General features: G+C 37.3%; 1 protein-coding gene and 1 pseudogene across 1 annotated transcript; one reads left to right on the top strand and one right to left on the bottom strand.

Annotated features, from left to right (window-relative positions):
* Positions 1–10,599: 10,599 nt before the first annotated feature.
* On the bottom strand, positions 10,600–11,766 carry LOC113296087 (annotated as a pseudogene).
* A 2,687-nt stretch (positions 11,767–14,453) lies between these two features.
* LOC113296086 lies at positions 14,454–15,992 on the top strand. Its single transcript, XM_026544425.1, has 4 exons — positions 14,454–14,710; positions 14,826–15,016; positions 15,190–15,629; positions 15,807–15,992. Exons 1-4 carry the CDS (start codon positions 14,454–14,456, stop codon positions 15,990–15,992), a joined length of 1,074 nt encoding a protein of 357 aa, XP_026400210.1.
* The last annotated feature ends 6,628 nt before the right edge of the window (positions 15,993–22,620 follow it).

Raw genomic sequence — 22,620 nt, 5'->3', positions numbered from 1 at the left:
ACATGTGTCATCATCTGAGTGCTCATATAGGAGGACGACATGTGTTACTAAAAGATTTGTTACAAGCAATAGGTAGCACTTATAGGTGTTATTGTAACCGTTACAACAAGAAGACAGTGTCCTCAAGCGAATCGTTGCAATAATATACTCACGCCTAAAATTGTTACAATTTTCGTGACAAATGAGCCACGTGTCGCAATCCTAAAATTAGGTCAATTGTGACTATTAATTATTGTAACGCTGTTTATATGTGACTGTGTCGGGATCTTGTCACAGATAAAACCGTTACAAAACACCATCACAATTATTAATAACGGCCTATTTGTAACAGATTATATCTGTTACAAATTCAATAAGTAACAGGTATAGCCTGTGACAAAATCCTGGAAATGGTGTAGTGGCACCTTACTAAAAGACTTCATTCGAGCAGTGAATACTCCACTTCCTCGTAGTTCTACACCAAGTGAATTTTCGGACTCGGACAAAGAGGAAGACAACACAATGGGAGGTTGACCACCTGCTCCAAGAACACTCAAGGAGCTCACTTCTCCAAACATTGACCAGCTGCCTTTATGTATTCAGCTTAATGGAACCATTGAGTTGAAGCCGCAATTAATTCAATTGCTGCCCAAATTCAAAGGTTTAGCGGGAGAGGATCCTAATCGTCACTTAAAACAATTCCATCATGTTGTGACTAGTATGAAGCAAGCAACCTCAGATGTTGATATGGCTATGATGACCAACGTTTCCTTTCTCCCTTATAGATGCTGCAAGAGAGTGGTTATTTGCTTACCCTATGGAAGTATAACCACATGGAATGGAATGAAGAAGTTGTTCCTTGAGAAGTATTTTCCAGCATCAAAAGAAGAAGTGATTCGCAAGGAGATATGTGGTATTAGGAAAGTACCCGGATAGACTCTCTATGAGTATTGGGAGCGCTACAGGAAGCTTTTAGCTAGCTGTCCACACCATCAAATTAGCGATCAACTCGTTATTCAATACTTCTACGAGGGGTTGCTTTCTAATGATAGAAATTTGATTGATGCCGCAAGTGGTTGTGCACTTACCAACAAAACCATTGCGTAAGCTACAAGTTGTTGGAGAATATGGCTGCGAACACTCAACAATTCTATACTCGAGATGAACCAATGGTAAGGAAAGTGAATGAAGTTGGTGATTCTTCACATTTGGAATATAGGATTGGTAACATGGAGAGGATGATGCAACAAATAGCAGCGGTTGTAATACCATCATACACTGAAGAAGTTGAGCAAGCTAGTGCCATGTACCAAAATCAGCAACGTCCAAGATAAGATCCTTATTCCAGCACATATAATCCGCGTTGGAGAGATCATCCTAATTTCATCTACGCCAACAAGCAAGCTGCAGTCTCTAATCCTTCTTTTAATCAACAAGGTGCGTACCAATTATTGCAAAGGCCCAACAAGAAGCTAAAGGCATGAGTATAGATGACAAGTTGAATCTCATTCTCAACACAATGGCGCAAGATAAGCAAAAGGCAGGGATGGATATGAAGGACATCCGTACACAAATGGGTCAACTAGATAATACCGTGAGCAAATTAGAAGCACAAGCAGCTGGAAAACTTCATTCGCAACCATTGAATCATAGGGATAATGTCAGTGCAATTGAACTACGAAGTGGGAAACAAGTAGAGAAACCGACAACATCACCGGAGTCACATGAACGTGATTTAGAGAAAGAAGTGGACGAAGCAGCCCCTAAAAAGAATGATTCGGTAACTAATTCTAACTCTAAACCTCTTTTTTCTACTTACGTTACTCCTCCACCTTTTCCTAGCAGGTTTGCAAAGTCAAAGAAAGAGACGTTGGACAAAGAGATTTGGGAAATCTTCAAGAAGATAGAAGTGAAAATTCCATTAATTGAGGCGATAAGGCAGGTTCCCAGCTATGCAAAGTTCTTGAAGGAATTGTGCACTAACAAGCACAAATTGACCGGTAATGAGGTAATGAGTGTGGGGGAGAGTGCTTCGGCATATCTTCAAAAGAAACTTCCACCTAAATTGAAAGACCCCGGCAGTTTTACTATTCCTTGCACAATTGGTAAAACAAGGTTTACAAAAGCTTTGCTAGATTTAGGAGAATCTATTAGTGTCATTCCTGCTTCAGTTTATGAATCTTTAAATCTTGGTCCTCTCAAAAGTACCAACATAGTTATTCAACTTGCCGATAGATCTAATGTCTACCCGAAAGGGGTTGTTGAAAATGTTTTGGTGTAGGTTAATGAGCTTATATTTCCTGTCGACTTCTATGTTCTTGATATGAGTGATGAAAACTCATCCTCGTCCACACCTTTGATGTTGGGTAGACCATTTATGAGAACCACTAGAACAAAGATAGATGTATATGAAGGTACCTTGACAATGGAATTTGATGGAGAGGTCGTTCGCTTCAACTTCTTTGAGGTGATGAGATACCCGAGTGATGTGCACTCATGTTTTGCTGTGGAGGAAACTGACGCTGGCTAAGAATGCAAAGGAGATGAAAGTCGAGCTAACGACTTTAAACCAAACGCTAAATAGGAGGCAACCCATCGGTTTTGTATCTTTATTTTTATCTTTTTATTTTTCAGCATTTTATCTTTGTTTTTTTGCATATCATTTGCGGAATTTCCCACCTTGAACTTTACTTTGAATGACTAAATTTTACATTGAGGACAATGTAAAGTTTAAGTGTAGGGGGGAATTTATATGTTTGTAGTTTTATGCCTTTAGTAAAAAAGAAATAGAAAAATAGAAAAAAGAAAAAAATTGCTTGATAAACTCCAAAATCTGGAAACTTGTGCCTTTAGGATGACACTACCAATATAAGTGGATGGGACCATCTTGATTGCAGGAGTTGAGGAATCCATTAACTAAAAGGAAGGGCATAGCTCATGAACTACAAATGACATGATAGTTGTTACCATATCTCAGAATGTCACCATATCACTTTCAGTTTTTATTTTTGTAATATTTTCTTGTTTAACTAAGTGATTTGGTGGGTCACTAACATCGAATTGTTATTGCTGTTAGGATGAAATAAAGTGATTGAGTTACTAAGAAAAGGAAAAAAGACAAGACCAATTAGACCAACTGGTGTATATACAAAAAAAATATGACACTTTGATGCAATATGTGTGTGTTCTCCCTGTCTCCGTCGCCTAAGAAAGCGTGGAACGCAGGATCCATGGGAATTACCATGTAATATGCTGACAAGAAGCATGCACTTGGATCCAAAAAACCTAATCATGTTGTCAATTAAAAAAAAATATTATTATTGTTCAATAAAATCGATCGCTGGTTCCCTTGTATATGCCTGTTGAATTGATCTAGAATTAAGATTATCAACCATTGGTTCCCTTGTATATGCCAGTTGTGTTGATACTAGAATTCAGACCAGTATCTCAATCCATTAGGATTCATAGGTTCATCTTGGCGGTGACCTTTAGACAGATATGGGAAACATCGATCACTTTAGTCAACATTCGCAAACATCTACCTTTATATCCATCTTCTTAATCTATTCATATATGATTGTGGTTAGTTATATTCCTAGTATTGTGGTTTGTTCGACTTTCTAAGTAGAGATTTATTTACTTATATATGAATTGAATTTGCATCAAGGTGCCTCCTCCCGTAGTCATTTTGGATTCGTTCATAGATTCTTCATAGGTAGTTGGATAAAAGGTTTTGTAGGTACACCTCTTGTAGACCTTCACGAGACTAAAATTCGTCCACTAGGGACACCTAGGGGTTCAAAGGCTTGTTATACGTGTTAAGTGTGACCGTAGCCTCGAAGACACAGAGTTGTATGTATGTTTTAGAATTATTTTGTTTGATTTGCTCGAGGACTAGCAAAGTCTAAGTGTGGGGGAATTTGATAGGTGTCTAAAACACCTTAATATTTATCTATTGGTTAATCTTTCTTTGCTAAGTTTTCTTGTAAATTACGTACCTTATGTTTGTTTTGAGTTTTAGGTACTTTGGAGTCATTTGGAACAAAATAAGAAGAAACGTCGCATAAAAGGGCAAGGCAGATTATTTATCATTATTTACTTTTATTTCTTCATCTTTGTCTGAAAAGCATGTCTGTTTAGTGATGCAAATTCTTATATCCGAAGAGCATGGCAACTTTAGTGATGAAGAGACATTGAAGAGAAGAAGTGAATTTGAGAAATAAGAGAATTCAAAGAAAGCAAAAGCGCCATGCGAATTGAGTCACGAGCTAGGTGGATTGCACATGCTTGTTTGAAGGAAGTCATGGGCTTAGCACCGGAGGGGGCTGAAGGATTGGATTTCACCACCAAGGCACCGCACATATGCATTCAAGATGGGAGAAAAATTAGTTCTCCTTGCAAATCAATTTGTGCAACCAGGTGAACACCATTTCTCTCTTAATTCACAACAGACATTTCTCTTCTCGTTTCATCCAACTCTCAGCCATGTCTGCCGTCGATCTAGCCGTGAATTTGGTGGCTGTTCATCATGGGTCGAAATCTTTATCTGAAGCTGAGAAGGAGAAGGAAGAATGGAGTAAATTTGCTGGCATTTTGGACCGGAAATAGGGAGGAAATTAAGCTGTTCAATCGATGGTTTCTGGAAGGAGAAATGGACAGTGTCACAGCAGGGGTTGAGAGCAAGAAAGAGTACAAAGAATGGCAGGTTTAGATGTATGGCTTGGGTGATAATTCGAGCAAGAAAAGTGCTGCCTGGATCGTTGATTTTGGGGCTGTCTTGAACAGATTTGAGATGCCGAGAAAGAAGAAGGTAACCAAATGTTTTAGCCTGATTTCGTGAATGTTTTGCCGTGGGTTTTCAGAGACAACTGAAGCCTGAAAGAATACGACTGAGAGGGCGAATTTTGGTGGTTTAATGGTCGAGTTTTGGTGGAATTTTGAGGACTGGATTGAATTGTGTATGTATAAAAACATTGGGTTTGTGTTGAATGTGAGTTTTCTGCAGGGAAGGTTATACGAAGAGGCTTACAAATCACTAGAAAATCTATCCCTCCATTATCAGAGCCATTGCACATCAAATGTTCGATAACAGTTCTGAATGAACTTCTCTTCACCACTGCAAGCTCATCTAAAGTTGTTGCTGCTGGATTTTGTGGGTGTTTACACAAGGGGTTACAATGAGTGGTGGTGGTTCTCGACAGACTATGTGCTGTTTTAGGAGTTGAACATGAAGACTAGGTACTAATGGTGTTTCGGGTTAACATTGGCTCGAATAAAGAATGGAAGAGAGTTGTGTTGCTGCTGCTGCCATTAGGTTCTTATGTATCGATGGGGATTTGGTGCAGTTCTGGCAGCAAGGACACCAACAGTTCTGCCTTGGTCTTGTGCTGCAGTAGCCATGGCTCTGTGGGCTATGTATGAGGTGTGGTTGTGCCTGAAATTCAGACGAGAAGGGTTAGTGATGGACTGCTGTTGTGAGTCTGTACAAGGAGGTGGAGTTTGGGTCGAATATTGGGCTTTATTTCAGCCGGCAAAACTACAAGAAAGTGGACTGATGGTTGCTGCCGTTAATATTCTGAGTATTCTGGCAAGGTCAGGCAGAGGTGCTGGTGCTATTGCCATGGTTCACTGGCAGGGACATGAAGTAGAAGCTGACCAGGATTGTATGGGCTGAATGATGAAGATCTGATGACCTGTTGCCGTTAGTTTAGGCTGTTGAAGGGCTGAGATTTAGAGGCCCGTAGGGTTTATGAATGTATCTTATTCACAATTCCAGGGCAGAGACATATAAGGGAGGCGCAGAAATCACAGAAAAACTACCTTATCATCACCATTTTTCCCCTGTACCTGTTTGCAGAATTGCTGAGAAAGCTTGGAGCTGACAGAGACCTGTTCTACACAGCAGCAACTCTGGTTTGCTGCCTGGGTTTAATCTAAACTTCTCCTTCTTTTGAACATCTTTTAAGATTTGTATTTTTGAGAACAATGTTAATTATGAGTAGCTAAAACAATCTTTGATTAGGGGCGATTTCAAAGCCCGGAATATGAATCTACAATTGATATGAAATAACTCGTTTTCTCGTCATTGTATGATTTCTACTATGCCAATAATGTTTATGGATTAATTGTTGATTTTTTAAGTTCGAAATTGAATAGTCAATTCGTAATTTTATTGCTAGTTTAGAATTTCTTCGACCGTAATTGTCTAGAAACTATAAACACAAGTAGCGATATATGGGTATTGATAATGGGACTTTGTTAAGTACCCGTATGTAGAAATTGACACTATTAGGTGATTCAAGCGTTTGAATTCATCACTAGGAGCAACCTTATCTCACAAAACTTAGAGCATTTGTTTAAGTCACATCTAGAGAGCGTACTTCCAGGAAACTTGGCAAGTAGAATCCGATAGTCGAGCGCTTCCGTATCCGGTGAGCTTAGGGGATAATAACGGGATAGTTGAGCGTACCAATTATCCTAGGCTTGTTAGTAACGAGATAATGCGAAGAACGTGGTTATATATCGATTAGGTTTATATTTCGTGGTCGAGAATGATTCCTTAATCAACTCCATCTCATATTTGAATACAACTTTGTGATTTTCAAAATTTCTAGAACAAAAATCTTCTTTGCTAGGAATATTCGCATAACAACTTTTGCTTCATACCTCTTTTGGGACGATCCTGATTTCATTGTACTACTTGCTAGTGTAAAGAAAAGTAGAGAAATATTATTTGCGAGTTGACACCTCGTCAATGTCACGTATACAAAATGTACAAGTGGAGCTAGCTCATGCTTTTCTTGTGGAACTAGCTCATGCTTTTCTTTTCTGTGCCTAACTTTGTTACATGGTAGGCATGCATTGTTGCAGCCTTTAAGATATTATTATCTGTTTCTAGGCACACATTGCTAAGACACAGTCGCACCACTCCAAGAATGACAAGTACATTTTGCACAATTTAAGCCGGTTCATATGGGGTCGGCTAAACCCTTCATTTGCTATGCTAGCTGGCCTGGCGAACTGGTTGCGCCACTATGGAAAAAAAGATAAGCGATCGAGTCTCCACCTAGCGGTCGAGACTACACCGCTAGCGGTCTCATTTCAGTCGCCCTATCTAATTTACACCGCTAGCGATTTAAACCCGACCATCCACGGTCGGTGCTCTACCGCCTATAAATATCACAATTCCCTTCAGTTTTCATTCAGAATTTTTTTTCTTCTCTTCTCTAGAGAGCAGACCAGAGCGATTTTTTACTTAAAAATGAGTAGTTCCAAATCAAATAGACAAAGAAAAAGAACACAGGAAAGAAAAAGGAAAAACTGTTGCAGATAGTGATATCGTATGGGTTCAAGATAAACAACAAGAGTTCGCTAATGTTAGGCAACTGGTTGGACCTGGTGTAACATATATGCATTTATGTAACCATCCCGAGTGAGTTCTGTTACCTAAAGTAAGAGGTGGGTGGTCTGCGCTAACCGAAGTGTTTGGGTTACTCCCCGAACCTGTTCAAGAATCCTTGAGAAGATATCCTTGGAAGCGTTTATATTTCATGAAAGGCAAAAACCACAGGACTCAAGTTGTGCGAGTTATTTGTGAACGTTCGTGGAACAATGCAAATACGTTATTTTTCAAGGATTTCGAGTGTTGTAAGTTCTATTTTTCCATTCAATAGTTTAAGTTTTAGTTTGATACAAATTTTAGTTCCACATACAAACTTTAATTTTATGACCATGTTGTTTTTAGGGTTGACACCGTTAGATTTGTATATGTTGACTGGAATAAAAAGTGAGGGTGAAATAGTACAATTTAACAAATTAAAGTGGATATCAGAAGGAAGATGGAAACAATTACTCCCCTTGTACTCAAATGATACTAAAGGAAATCAAGAATCCGGACAGTTACACTCATTTGGATTAAGAGTGTCTGGGTTGAAGGTTTTTTTGAGCCGTTACCATGCCTAGGAGATACACTGAATATTATCCGAGATCGAACGTATTTTTGTATTATGGATGTTAGGTCAAGATTTTTTCCCCAATGATAGCACAATGTCCTTAATTGGTTTTCTGGAATCTTTAGAAGATTTAACTAAAGTGCCAAATTATGATTGGGGTTCTGCAATTTTAACTGAGCTATACATATGTCTCGGTGATTGCTCAAGTAAGAAGACAAATAGCTTAAATAGATTAATTATCGAGTTGTCAAACTAGTGGTGAATGTACTAACACATCAATTTTCGTCAATGTTATTTTTCAGTATTGGTGGTATACTTACTTTAAGGTCGGAGAACCTGATCTTCACGATAAACGATTAATTTTTCCAGTCATGTACAAGTACAAAGCTGATAATTGGATTGGTCAGATTAATGATGGTCAAAATACCGTTGTTGTTCAGAGGATGCAACAATTGTGTAGAACTAGTATCAACATTACGCCAATGCCGTATATTGCTATTGACGAGTTCCATGAACCAATGACACAATCCATGCTACAGTTAAGCCTTAGGAGACTTGTGATTTACAATCCAATTAGTGGTCAGGGTATTTGGTACTACGGGGAAAGACATACGTTTCAGCTACAAGGAAAAAAGGTAAAAGCAATCAATCCGTTTCCAACTTAAATAGTTTCACATGATGATTGGATAAAGTTGATAAATAATAGACAACCTTGGGAAGAAGTTGAATATTTGATCCAAATTCCAGAAGATGACTATGATTACTTCAGCAGGTTTCAAAAGGTATGCAAGCTAAATATTGTTATTCATCCACAAAACTTAGGTAGTGTTGACTTTCCAGCAATTGGAAATTTTCCACTTACATATCTTCCATCCCAACCCCCACTACCGACGGGCGAAGCATATACGTACCCTAGCAGTCAAATAGGGTCGTCAAATATGCCTCCAATATCTTGGGAAGTCCAGACTTTATCACCAAGTGGAGATATTGTTACAGTTCCATTTACTAGTGAAGGTATGCAACAAAGCTATCCATACTATGGTGTGGTGGCATCAAAAGAAGATTATCAGAACGAGTTGAACAATTTTGGCTTTTTACCAATCTATTCCGCAATTTTTCACTTGAGATAGATGCAGGCTTTGAGGGAGAGTATGAGTTATGAATTGCCTGAGACTCTGTTAGGGTCAAGTTCTCAAATGCCTGGTGAGAGCAATTCAAGAAGTTGTATAAGTGCAAGTCGTGGAGGTCGTAGAAGTCGTCATCACACTCCAACTATGGTGGAAGAGACTCAGCTACCACCAACAGCAGCAAACGTGGAGACAGATTTGCAGTTTGGTTTCATGCCCCAGGCATCTGTACTTACTCCTGGTGGTGGTGTAAATATGGATGCATTTAGGAAATCCTTAATTTATACCCCAGCAAGTTCAGCATTTCACCAATTTCAAGCACCTCCAATGGCTCTGGTACCATTTCAAGGTTATGAATCACCTTTCACCAATTTCAAGCACCTCCAATGGCTTCGGTACCATTTCAAGGTTATGAATCACCTGATGCTACTCAACCACCATTTCAGAGTCCAAATAATGAGTTTTCACAAGATCAAACTGGCTTAGGGGATTATATATTTGGTAATCGTTAGTTTGATAGATAAATGTTAATCGTTAATATGAATCGTGGTTTGTTTAAATCGTTAATCTAATTGCACTTTTGTTTGATAAATAATAATCTTAATTTAAAATTTTCTACATAAGTTAAAATTGAGAACTTAAAATTGATAAGTTAGATTAAATTGGGGCAACACTTTTAAGATTTCATAACAACTTGCATATCGGAACTTCTTTCCGTTGTCACGGAGCCACTTTGCACGACATCTTTGATCAATCTCCAGCAGGGTTTCACCACTTCTCATGTTTCGAGCCTCTTCCCATATCATACCAATATACTTTTTAACGTTCTTGGAAATTATGGAGAACAGAGCACTAAACACCGTCGAATCACGATTGTTGAGGTTCGTTCTTTCTTCTTCAAATTTCAGTAAAACGCGTCCCCAAGACGGAATAATCCGTAATGCACCATCAAGGATTGGATGATTAGTGAAGAAAACATAATTCCTGCAGATGCATTCATCTTCTAACGTGCTAAAATTGCGCTGGTGTGCAACTCTCCAACTATTTGCTCTTCTTATTTCATTTTGCACACTAGCTCGAAGTGCAACTCTTTGATTTTCGGCCGCATGTTGCTCTTCTATGAATTAAGCCATACACATGTTTTGAGCCATTGAAAAATCTAAGAAAATAGGAAGAAGGTGTGAGTTAAAATGGTAGAGGAATGTGATATTTATAGGGGAAAGATTTATGGTCGTTGGATCAGATTCTACTTAGCAGTGTAAACTAGACCGACCGGTCTTACAAGAGTCGCCACTCGGTAAAAACTTGACCTGGCCTGGCTAAGTGGCAAATTTTCCACTTAGCCAGCCAGTTTGCCAGCTCCATAGTGGGTGCAAAATACAAACTCTCAAATTTGCCATGCCCATAGGAACCGGCCTTAGCAGTGGGTCGACTTTCACGCAACCTAACAGTTCAAAAAGTTCATTTAGCTTTCTCGAAATGACATAGTAGAAATAGAAATATTCAAAATTATATTAATACAAAAGAAAAATCATACTCCTTCAGTAACAACAGCTGGGTGCAAAATATGGTGGAATACTTTCTTCATCATTGAAGAAATTTTGCGGATCAACTTGTTTCTTAACCATTGCTAATCTTTTAAAATTTCCTTTGAAATACTTAGTTCCCCGTGAATTAGCAGCTTTCAGAAAACTCATGTTTGGAAGCTCATTCTTACCCAAATCAAGATCTCTATAGTTAACATACGAAGCCCGCGGATTAATTGACACATATGGAGTAATGTAACTGTAAAGATTTCTAATCCAATCTATATGTTTCTCAGATGCTTGTCCTTGGTTCCATTTCACAATGTACTGAATCTCATATAAATTACCTTTTCTATGTGGAAAGGTATTGCGGATTCTGATATAGCGTTCATTTTTCCTCTGAATGGCTCAAGTATTAAGAATGTGCTTGCTTCTAACTCAAGAACCCTTTTCCAAATGCCTTCCAACCCGTTTTAGCAATGTGTCTATGTTTGGAGTAAAAGAGAGCTTTAAAACTGATCCAATCCAATTCGTTTCGATGCAGTCGTTTGCCGTTAATCCGAGCTCAGGGAAGCTTTTTTGCATTAGCTTGAGCAGGTCTCCAGTACCACCAAGGTACAATGAGTTGAATACAACTTGAATTGTCTTTTGTCCGTTCCAGTTTTCGAGTTGTACGACGGTTCGAATGAATAAATCTTCGGGAAGCTTATCTGCAATTTGTTGTCATTTTACAAAAAAATTTGTTGCACCTTGTTCCAATGTTCTGCTAGGTGAAAAAACAGTGACTATTTCTGGGATATGTACTAATTTGATTTTCCATGCAAGAATGATGCCGAAACTCGCTCCACTTCCACCTCTAATGTCCCAAAATAGATTTTCACCCATTGACCTCCTATTGAGTATTCTGCCATTAACATCAAGTATAAAAGCATCAATAATATTATCAGCAGCAGTACCATATTTTCTTACCAAAGCTCCAATCCCACCTCCACTAAAGTGTCCGCCAACACCCATTGTAGGACATATCCCAGAAGGGAACCCAAGAATTTTACTTTTCTCAGCAATCATATATGCAAGTTCTCCTATAGTTGCACCACTCTGAACCCATGCAGTTTGAGTACTAACATCGACAGAAATCGAGCACAAATTAAGATCAATAACAATGAAGGTACACACATGCATTTTGTATTTGCTTTACTGTTCCATATTTGTAAGTTCTAGATAGCTCAATCGTCTTCTATAATGTGTTTGATTTTTCTTATCATATACTGCAATTTCGGGGTGATTAATGTTGGAAGTGAGAGTTGTAGAAAACTGATTGGCAGACCTGGTATTAGCGGGTCAGTTTACTCGAATATCTAACCTCCAATATATTAACTTATATTGGAGCAAAAGTATGCATGAAGAGTGTTGCAAATGTCTAAAGTGAGAGTTGAATGAAATTAAGTTGATTTGTTTATAATATATTTCCTTCAAAATTAACTCATTTTTCTTCTCTTACTCGTTGCTGAGTGTTGACAATGACATGGATATTATACGAAAGTTGACAGAAAACAGTGTCAACTTTCATATAAAGATTGAACCAGTTTTCGTGCTTATTAATCATGGTACACTGGTTCAGATTTCTCCAACATCTCACCTGCAACCATCACTCTTAAGCGATAGAAATGCTACTATTAGCTTCTCCAATGGCAGAAAGTGGAAGGGCAAGAGAGTTCCGATCCATTGTAAGTGAGACGCCGGTGAGAGTTGGCACGTACAAAGTGGCGAGTAACATGCCATTAACTCTCCTATTTTCTAGCATTTTGTACCGGATAAAACTAGTAGGAAATACCATATGGTCCTACAAATAATATATTAGAGAGAGTCTAGTCCTTTTGACCTAGTCAACTGTCTGTTTGGTCCTATTTGAGATATAAATTATAGTTTGGTCCTAGAAATAATGATTTGGTCCTAGGGTGATGTCATGGATGATGTAATTGTCACTAGGTAGTGACAGAAATACCTTTTTGGGGCCACATATATATACAAAAATCAGTAAAGAAAAAATCTTTTTCAGATTTACTTTCTCTCTCATATTTATTTTCAGATCTAATCTCTTTTTTTTTTCTTCTTCTTTTCTTCTTGGTAATAATGGCGTCTCCATTATTTTTTGTTCTTTTTCTTCATGTTACTGTTGAATACGTTGTTGCTGCTCATGTTGGTGATGTTGAAGATGAACTTAGGGTTTATGATGATGAAGATGAAATCATGTTATTTGTTGTTGCTGCGGATATAGATGATGAAGACGATTTACGACGAAATCCGTCGCTGCTGTTGAAGATTCATCTACATCTGTTGAAGATGTTGAAGACGACGATGAAGATGTTGAACATCTTGATTCTTTATGAAGTTGTTGAAGACGAAGATCTTGATTATGAAGATGTTGAAGACGAAGATCTTGATTTTTTATGTTGACGATCTAGATTTTGATGACGATCTTGATTTTTTTTTATGTTTGTTGCTCGTGTTGAAGACGATAAACATGATGAATATGATGTTGCTGGTGCTGTTTTGAAGACGATGATGTTTGATGCTGCTGTTGAAGACGACGAAGATGATGATGCTGCAGTTCATTCCATAAATGAACTCTGGTTTTTTTTAGGTTTTTATATGGAGTTCATTTCTGGAATGAACTATGTTTTTTTAGGTTTTTATATGGAGTTCATTTCTGGAATGAACTCTGTTTTTTTAGGGTTTTATATGGAATTCATTTCTGAAATGAACTATGTTTTTTTTTAAGTTTTTATATGGAGTTCATTTCTGGAATGAACTCTGTTTTTTTAGGTTTTTATATGGAGTTCATTTCTGGAATGAACTCTGATTTATATAGGTGATTTCGGAAAAAGTAAGTAGAAATTAACAGGAGTTCATTTTGACGAATGAACTGCTACAAAAAAATAAGTAAAAATTAACATGGAAGGGTATTTTTGTTCATTTAATATTTTTAAATAATTATGGACCAAACAGTAAAGGCGTTTTCCCAAAGGACTAAACTGACATGGGCCCACCTGAAAAAGGACCAAACAATATTTTTCCCATAAAACTACTCCCGCCAGCGACCCAACATCTCCTGTGAAACCTTACACAACACACTTTCTCAAACCTTACACGACACACTTTCTCAGGAAACCCATTTAAATCTTCTCTTTCTCTACAAAATCTAATCGGAACTCTAAAATTTAATCATCTCGACATGTCCCATCCTTCGTCACCTCCACCAAAAGATGTTATCACTCTTCTCATGGGAAATGCAAAGAGAAAACACCAATCTCCTTCTCCTTCCATGAACCTTAAAACTCTCACAGAAAATGATGATGTTCCTCTGGCTAACAAGCATAAAACCCTAGAATGGGTAAAAGAAGAGTCAAAGAAAGTCATAGAGGAAGGAGGTAGATCAGTTAATATAGATAAAAAAATATTGCTCTTTTGAAAATGTTGGAAGGGAGGTTCAATCGAGACTATTGAAGCCGCAACAAGTTTGGAAACCAAGTTTACTTGGTTATTAAGTTTCAGAGTCTGTCTAAAATATTCTAGAAGTTTTCCAAGATATACTTGGAAGCTAGGTTTGTTCTTTTATTTAGTAGTTTGATTGTCTAGGAAGTTAGTTATTTTTGGAACTCTGATTGCCTTTGAACTAGTATAAATATGTTATATGGCTTGATAGTTTTGTAAGCGCATCAGAAGAGTTTATTGTTTTTAATAGATTCTTGTTTGGAAAATTTCTTCGTCTGTTCATATCTTCTTTTAGCTTAATCATCTTGTCAGATCCTACATCTGGTATCAGAGCTACAAGATCCTAAGACTGTGACGAATAAGCTGCAGGGAAGATGGCATCCAGTTCAAGATCAATAAAGGTTCCAGTATTTGAAGGAAAGAATTTTGAGCATTGGAGAATACATATGGAGAACATATTCAGATACCAGGAGGTATGGGACATTGTTGACACAGGTTATGTTGAACCTGCAGCGAATGCAGTGTTGACTGCTGAACAAACAACAGCTTTACAAGAAAGTAGGAAGCAGAAAGAGAAATCAACCTATATTCTTCATCAATGTGTGCATGAATCTCTGTTCGACAGAATTGTGTACATCAGTTAAGCCAAAAAGGCTTGGGATGCTTTGAAAACCTATTACAAAGGGTCTGACAAAGTAAAGAAGGTAAGACTGCAAAATTTAAGAAGAAAATATGAGTTATTACAGATGGAAACTTCAGAAAAGTGTCATATTTTTTCTCAAGAGAACTAGTGAGATGAAATCAAATGGTGATACTATAGAAGATGCTGCAATTGTGGAGACAATTCTACGGAGTTTACCAGAGAGTTTTGAAGCTGAAGTAAGTGCAATAGAAGAATACAACTCAGCAGCAACTATGAGTTTAGATGAAATATTAGGTTAATTGCAATCTTATGAGAAGAGAAGGACATAAAATATGTTAAAGAAACAATTGAGGAAGAACTTCAAAGTCGGGTTAATTGGAGTGATGGTCAATCATCAAACTCATATAGAAAACCTAAGAAAAATATTGACAGAAGCAAGATACGTTGTTTTAACTGAAAAAATTTAGGTCACTTTCAAAGAGGGTGCCCTGAAAAGAAGTTTGAAACACGAAATAATGAAAATTTTGTTGAGAAACAACAATATGATTTTGAAGTTCTCTTATTGGCATGTTTTACAGCTCAAGAACAAAACAAAAGCAAGTGGTATTTGGATACTGGATGCAGTAACCATATATGTGGAATGGAAGAATTATTTGTGGATTTAGATGAATCAGTAAACACAAGTGTAATGTTTGGGAACAATGAGATAGTTACAGTAATGGGAAGAGCGAAGATTGGTATTATTCTTAAGAATGAAGCTTATTCATGCATCTTAGATGTTTATTATGTTCTTGGTCTATATAAAAATCTACTAAGTATGGGGCAGTTAGTAGAAAGAGGTTATAGTATGAATATCTCAGATGGTGTTTGTTCGATTCGTGATACAAGGAAGAAGTTGTTTGCAAAGGTGAATATGACCAAGAATAGATTATTTCCGCTGAATATACAATATCAAAAGGAGATACGCTGTAACACATAAGTACAAGAGATATGTCATAGTTCATCAACACAAGATAACACTTGGTTATGGCATATGAGGTTAGGACATCTCAATTTTAACAGTTTGCAATTGTTATCAAAGAAGGAGATGGTTTCAGGATTGCCACCTATAGACAATCCTGAGAAGCAGTGTGAAAGTTGTATATTTGGAAAACAACATAGAGATGTTTTTCCTGTAAAAAAAACAAAACTAGCAGAACAACCTCTGGAATCGATTCATTCTGATCTTTGTGGACCTACAGAAGAAATTTCACGTGGAGGAAATAAATAATTCATTACATTCATTGATGACTTCAGTAGAAGAGCATAGGTTTATCTAGTAAAACAAAAGAGTGAAGGTGCTAATACCTTTAAATTTATTAAAGCATTTGTTGAAAGACAAAGCGGAAAGCAAATCAAAATCTTACATACTGATAAAGGAACATAATACACTGTGAATGACAAGTTTCTAGAAGAATGTGGTATTCAACATCAAATGACAGCAAGATACACACCACACCAAAATGGTGTGGCAGAAAGGAAAAATAGAACTATAGTAGAAATGGTTCGTTCTATGAGAAGAGATAAAAATATACCAAAAGAGTTTTGGGGAGAAGCTGTATCATGTGCAGTTTACTTGTTGAATACATGTCCTACCAGGTGTGTTTTAGACAAAACACCAGGAGAGGCATTGACAGGTAAAAGACCTATTGTTAGACACCTTAAGGTATTTGGGTGCATAGCATATACACATATACCGGCAAAAAATCGAAAGAAACTAGACAACAAGAGTGAAAAATGCATATTTGTTGGATATAGTGTTTCAACAAAGGGTTATAAGTTGTATAATCCTAATACAAGAAAGATAATCGTTAGCAAAGATGTTATCTGTGATGAATCAAGTCAGTGGGACTGGAATTTAACAAAAGATAATGGTGATTTTAAAGAACAAGGAATTGTAACTTTACAAGATACTGTTCCTAAAGTTATTACTCCTACTACTGTTTTGGAGACTACAACACAGCAAGAAGAAGAAGTGTCAACACTTCCTGTGTGTAATCTTGTTGCACCAAGACAACTTGAAGATTATGTTGTGACAAGAGATGATGAACAGGAAGATGAAGATCTTATTAACTTTGCTTTATTTGGAGACAGTAATCCAATAAATTTTTAAGAAGCATCTAAAACTGAAGGTTGGAGAGAAGAAATGGATAATGAAATTCAAGCAATTGAAAAAAATGAAACTTGGAAACTCACTACACTTCCGCATGATAAGAAAGCTATTGGAGTTAAATAGGTTTACAAGACAAAGTATAGACCTAATGGTGAGATTGATCGTCTTAAAGTTAGACTAGTTGCTAAGGGGTACAAACAACAATCATGAATTGATTACTTCGAAGTCTTTGCTTCTGTTGCAAGACTTGATACTGTGCGATGATTAATTGCAATAGCTGCGAAACACTAGTTCAAAATTTATCAGATGAATGTGAAATCTGCATTCCTGAATGGTGTCCTTGAATAAGAGGTGTATGTTGAGCAACCTAATGGATACATAAAAGAAGGGGAAGAAAAGTGTGTATACAAGCTACACAAAGCCTTGTATGGATTGAAGAAAGCACCACGTGCTTGGTATACACGGATTGATACATACTTCATCAACAGTGGGTTTGAAAAATGTCCATATGAACATACACTTTATATGAAGACTGATTCTCAAGGTAATATGAATATTGTGTACCTATATGTTGTTGATCTTATCTTCATCGGGAATAATATGATAATTATCAGTGAATTCAGGGAGGCCATGATAAAATAATTTGAGATGACTGATCTTGGCTTAATGTCCTATTTTTTGGGACTTGAAGTTCTTCAAACAGAAGATGGGATGTAAAGGAGACTGTGAAGCGATCTAAGATGAATGACTGCAAATCTATCTTAACACATGTTGAGAGTAGATTAAAACTCACAAAAGACGGAACTGGTGAAATTTTAAATCCAACAGAGTGTAAGTGTTTGGTGGGAAGTTTGCGTTATCTGACTTCTACTAGACCATATATTGTTTTTGGTGTTGGCTTGATCAGTCGATTTACGAATCTCCTAAACAATCTCATTTGCAAGCTGCAAAGAGAATTCTGAGATATATTAGTGGAACAATTGATTATGGTATTCTATATAATTCCATAAAAACCATGACGTTAGTTGGATATACAGATAGTGATTGGGATGGAGATATAGAAGAAAGGAAAAGCACTTCAGGATTTTATTTTCATATAGGATCTGGTTATTTCTCTTGGTCATCTAAAAAACAACAAGTAGTTGCTTTATCTACAACAGAAGCAGAATATATTTTTGCAGCTTCATGTGCAGCTAATTGATGCAGGGCATACTACAATTCCAGAAGATTCCGCTTAGAGGTTTGGCTTCCATGGTTTCCTAGTTTCAGTCTTTCTTATTTTTAGGATTCTTTTAGATTTCCTTTTAGTTTTCTGTTTCCTAGTTTAGTTATTCTTCAAACCTATATAAAGGCTAGATTAAGTCTTGTAAGAGCTATCTATTACTCAATCAAATTATTAAACACAAAACTTATCTTTCTCTTCTTGCTTGAATTCTCTTCTCTTCTTTCTTATAGCAATCTAGTATTGCTTTCTTTGACCTTGTTCCACATTAGTTGGTATCACCCGCTTAGTTTTAGGTTTTTCATCCTATCACTTGATCCTTTACTTCGCTTCCGCAACACCTTTCATTCCTTTTAAGTACACAAAAAAAAATATATGACTGCTCAACCAGTTACTCTAGCAGCAATCGAAGCTCTCATCAAATCTCATACCGATATTTTGGCAAAAAACATTACTGAAACTCTTGAGAAGTCCATGGAGGAAAAATTAGGGTTAAGAGATAACAAGCTTGAAGCAATGCAGAATCATCTTTTCAAGGTTGCAAAACACATAAATATAGATTTGGATATGCCTGAGCTTGTAGACTTAGAAGAAAAAACTAAAAACGATACACTTCAGTTTTTACAGAATGATGAAGTACCTAAAGATGTATTGCGTACTTTAAACATTAAGAAACCGTATGAAGGGTTCATAGGTCATTCAAAGAAGAAGCTAGTTCCTCCTACACTCGACAGTGATGATGAAGATGAACGTGAGAACGATCTAGAGAAGAATTGGATTGAAGAACGACGTTTAAAAACTGGTCACAACCCTTACAGTTCTTTACCCGAATATAAGCTAAAAGATGATATTCCCAACTTCTCTGGAAATTTTCGTATTGAAGAACTAACTGATTGGTTCTTTGAGTTAGAACCTTTTTTCGAATTTATGGAAGTCCCTGAAGATTCTAAGGTCAAACTTGTGACTTACAAGCTCAAAGGAGGAGCTGCAGCCTGGTGGGATAAGATCTGTGATGATCGTAGAAACGCTAACAAACCGAAAATACGTAATTGGACACGTATGAAAACTTTGATCAGGGATAAGTTCTTACCTAGAGATTATATGCAGCAACTTTTCATCAAATTGCAGAACATTCAGCAGGGGGCACGCACTGTTGAAGAATATGTGTCAGATTTTTATAATTTGGTGGCACGAAATCAACTCAAAGAATCTGAAGAACAGTTAGTTGCAAGATTCATTGAGGGCTGAATAGATTAATACAAAATGGTATGACTCATTCAGTTTTTACTATGGTCGAAGCTGTGCAGCAAGCTATTAAGATAGAAAATCGCCTTCTCGTTCTTCTAGGACTTATCCATCCAGACAAGGGCGTTATCAAAATAATTCCAGGGGTACCAATTCATCTCAAAACTTTTCTCCAGATACTGTTTTGACTATTCCCAGGCCTCCTTATGATGATGTTAGCCATTCACATCGACAACCTAGCCATATTGTGCCTTATACTCCACCTCTGGCTACACCTATCTTAGCCAATCCAGTTGATCTTCAGCCGGGTCAGCAGTCTCACTCTCTGCAACCAACTCCTCCTACTACAGGGAATCGGTTTCATAACAGGCAACAACAATTTCCACCGCAACAGAGAACTACTAATACTTATGCAAAATTTCGTGGAGATAAGTGCAATAAATGCCAGCAATCGGGGCACATCTAGTGATTGTCGGAAATTCAATGCTTTGATTGGTGAACCTCAGTTCATTAATGAAGTCACTGGTGCGCTTAATGAGTTCGAAGATGAAGACTCACCTGGTGATGACGATGAGTTTGTTGGGATGATTCGTCCATTATTTCTTACTCAACAATGCAAGTCTCAGAGACACAGTATTTAAATCAGATGTTATATTGGGGGTAAAATCTGCAAGATGATAATTGATAGTGGCAGTGTGGATAATTATATTGCTGATCACGTAGTTAAGAAGCTTGAACTACCAGTAACTTCTCATCCAGAACCTTACACTGTAGGATGGGTTAATGCCTCTAGCACACAGAAGATTACTCTTCAGTGTTATGTGTCATTCTCTTTTGAGGGTTATGAAGACACAGTTCTATGTGATGTCATTAATATGACGGCAACCCATCTTCTTCTTGGCAGACCTTGGCAATACGATCTTCACGCGGTTCACAATGGATTCGAGAATACTTACACTTTTGTTCATAATGGGAAAACCAAGGTTCTTAGTCCATCCAATTCCACTTCAAACTCTTGTGCGCAGACTGATGCTGTCGTAGCCACTGTTATTCGTTCTTTGCACCCACAACATTCTTTACATTCCCATGAAGATTCTAAGCCTATGATTGAGTTGCCTGCAAAGGTGAAGCCCTTATTATTTCAATATAATGTTTTATTTCCAGATGAACTACCAACTGCATTACCTCCTTTACGGAATATTCAACACTGCATCGATTTTATTCCTGGAGCCTCTTTACCAAACCAAGCACACTATCGCTTGAGTCCTGCTGAGCATGAGATATTACAGGGACAGGTAAATGATTTGCTTACAAAGGGTTTGATACGACCTAGCAACAGTCCTTGTGCCAGTCCTGCCTTCTTGGTTAGTAAAAAAGACAATGGATGGAGGATGTGTATCGATTGCAGAGCATTAAATCGCATCACCATTCCTTATAGATTTCCGATCCCGCGTATTGATGATATGATTGATTTACTGTCGGGCTCTATTATTTTTACTAAGTTGGATTTACGCAGTGGTTACCACCAAATACGCATTCGAGGTGGAGATGAGTGGAAAACACATTCAAGACACGTGAAGGTTTATATGAATGGCTGGTCATGCCATTTGGGTTATCTAATGCACCTAGTACTTTTATGCGACTTATGAATCAGGTTCTCCAACCCTTTCTCAGTAAATTTGTTATTGTCTATTTTGATGACATACTAATTTTTAGTCGCAGTGAGCCAGAACACCTCCAACATCTTTCACAAGTGTTTCAAGTTCTTGCTGACAACTCTTTATATGTTAATTTGAAGAAGTGTACCTTCATGGCTTCTTCAGTAACATTTTTGGGATATGTGATTTCTACTGATGGTATTCATGTCGATCCTTCTAAAGTTCAAGCAATTGAAGATTGGCCAGTTCCTACTTCTATTCGTGATGTTCGTAGTTTTCATGGTTTGGCTTCTTTCTATCGAAGACTTGTGAAGAACTTTAGCTCTATTTCTGCACCTTTGACTGACTGTCTCAAGAAGGAGAAGTTTGAGTAGACAGAAGCAATGGATAAAAGCTTTATTCTTCTTAAAGAAAACCTTTGTACGGAACCAATTCTTGCACTTCCGAATTTCAACAAGCCTTTTAAAATAGATTGTGATGCATCTGTTGTTGGTATTGGTGTAGTATTATCACAGGAGGGTCATCCAATTGCATATTACAGTGAGAAGAATTCAGATGCACAAAAGAAATGGTCTACATATGAATTAGAGTTATTAGCTCTTGTTCAATCTCTTAAGCAGTGGCATACTTATCTTATACATAGGGAATTTGTTGTCAACACTGACAACCATGCTTTGAAGTTTTTGAATACTTCTGCTAAAGTTAACAGAATGCATGATCTTTGGAAATACACTTTCTCCGTGAGACATAAAAGTGGCAAATTGAATCAAGTTGTTGATGCCTTAAGTAGAAGAAGTAATCTATTAACAACAATTCGTAATGAGAGTTATGCATTTGACTATATCAAAGACATTTATCCAGAAGATGAAGATTTTGGCAAACTATGGGATCAATGCAGTTCTCAAACTCATGGGGTTGATGATTTTCTTATACAAGAAGGTTTTCTTTTCAAAGGGAATCGATTATGTATTCCTCAAGGGTCTTTACGTTTACATCTTATGCGAGAATTACATGGCAGTGGTCTTGGTGGTCATTTTGGGAGAGATAAAACCATTGCCCTGATTGAAGAAAGATATTTCTGGCCATCTTTGAAACGTGATGTACAAAAGTTCGTACAAAAATGCATGGTCTGTCAGAGAGCAAAGGGTACAATTCAAAATACCGGGTTGTATACTCCTTTACCAGTTCCTGATGCACCTTGGGTTGATATAAGTATGGATTTTATACTTGGTTTACCTCGTACTGCTATAGGTAATGATTCTGTTATGGTCGTAGTTGATCGTTACTCTAAAATGGCTCACTTCGTAGCTTGTAAGAAATCAACTGACGCTTCTAATGTTGCTTCTTTGTTCTTTAAAGAAGTAGTAAGATTGCATGGGGTTCCAAAGTCTATCACTTCTGACAGAGATACAAAATTTTTGAGTTATTTCTGGAAAAGTTTATGGATGCGCTTAGGCACAGTTTTACAATTCAGCACAACTTCACATCCGCAAACTGATGGACAAACTGAGGTTGTTAATAGATCACTTGGGAATTTGATTAGAGCTAAGTGCCTGGATAATAGTAAGCAGTGGGATGTGGTATTGCCACATATGGAATTCGCTTTCAACACTTCTGTGAA

This window comes from Papaver somniferum, chromosome 7 (genome assembly GCF_003573695.1).
Source record: "Papaver somniferum cultivar HN1 chromosome 7, ASM357369v1, whole genome shotgun sequence".
In the NCBI taxonomy this organism is placed as follows: domain Eukaryota; kingdom Viridiplantae; phylum Streptophyta; class Magnoliopsida; order Ranunculales; family Papaveraceae; genus Papaver; species Papaver somniferum.
The sequence above is the reverse complement of the archived record's forward strand: the minus strand, read 5'-3'. Positions and strand labels throughout refer to the sequence as shown.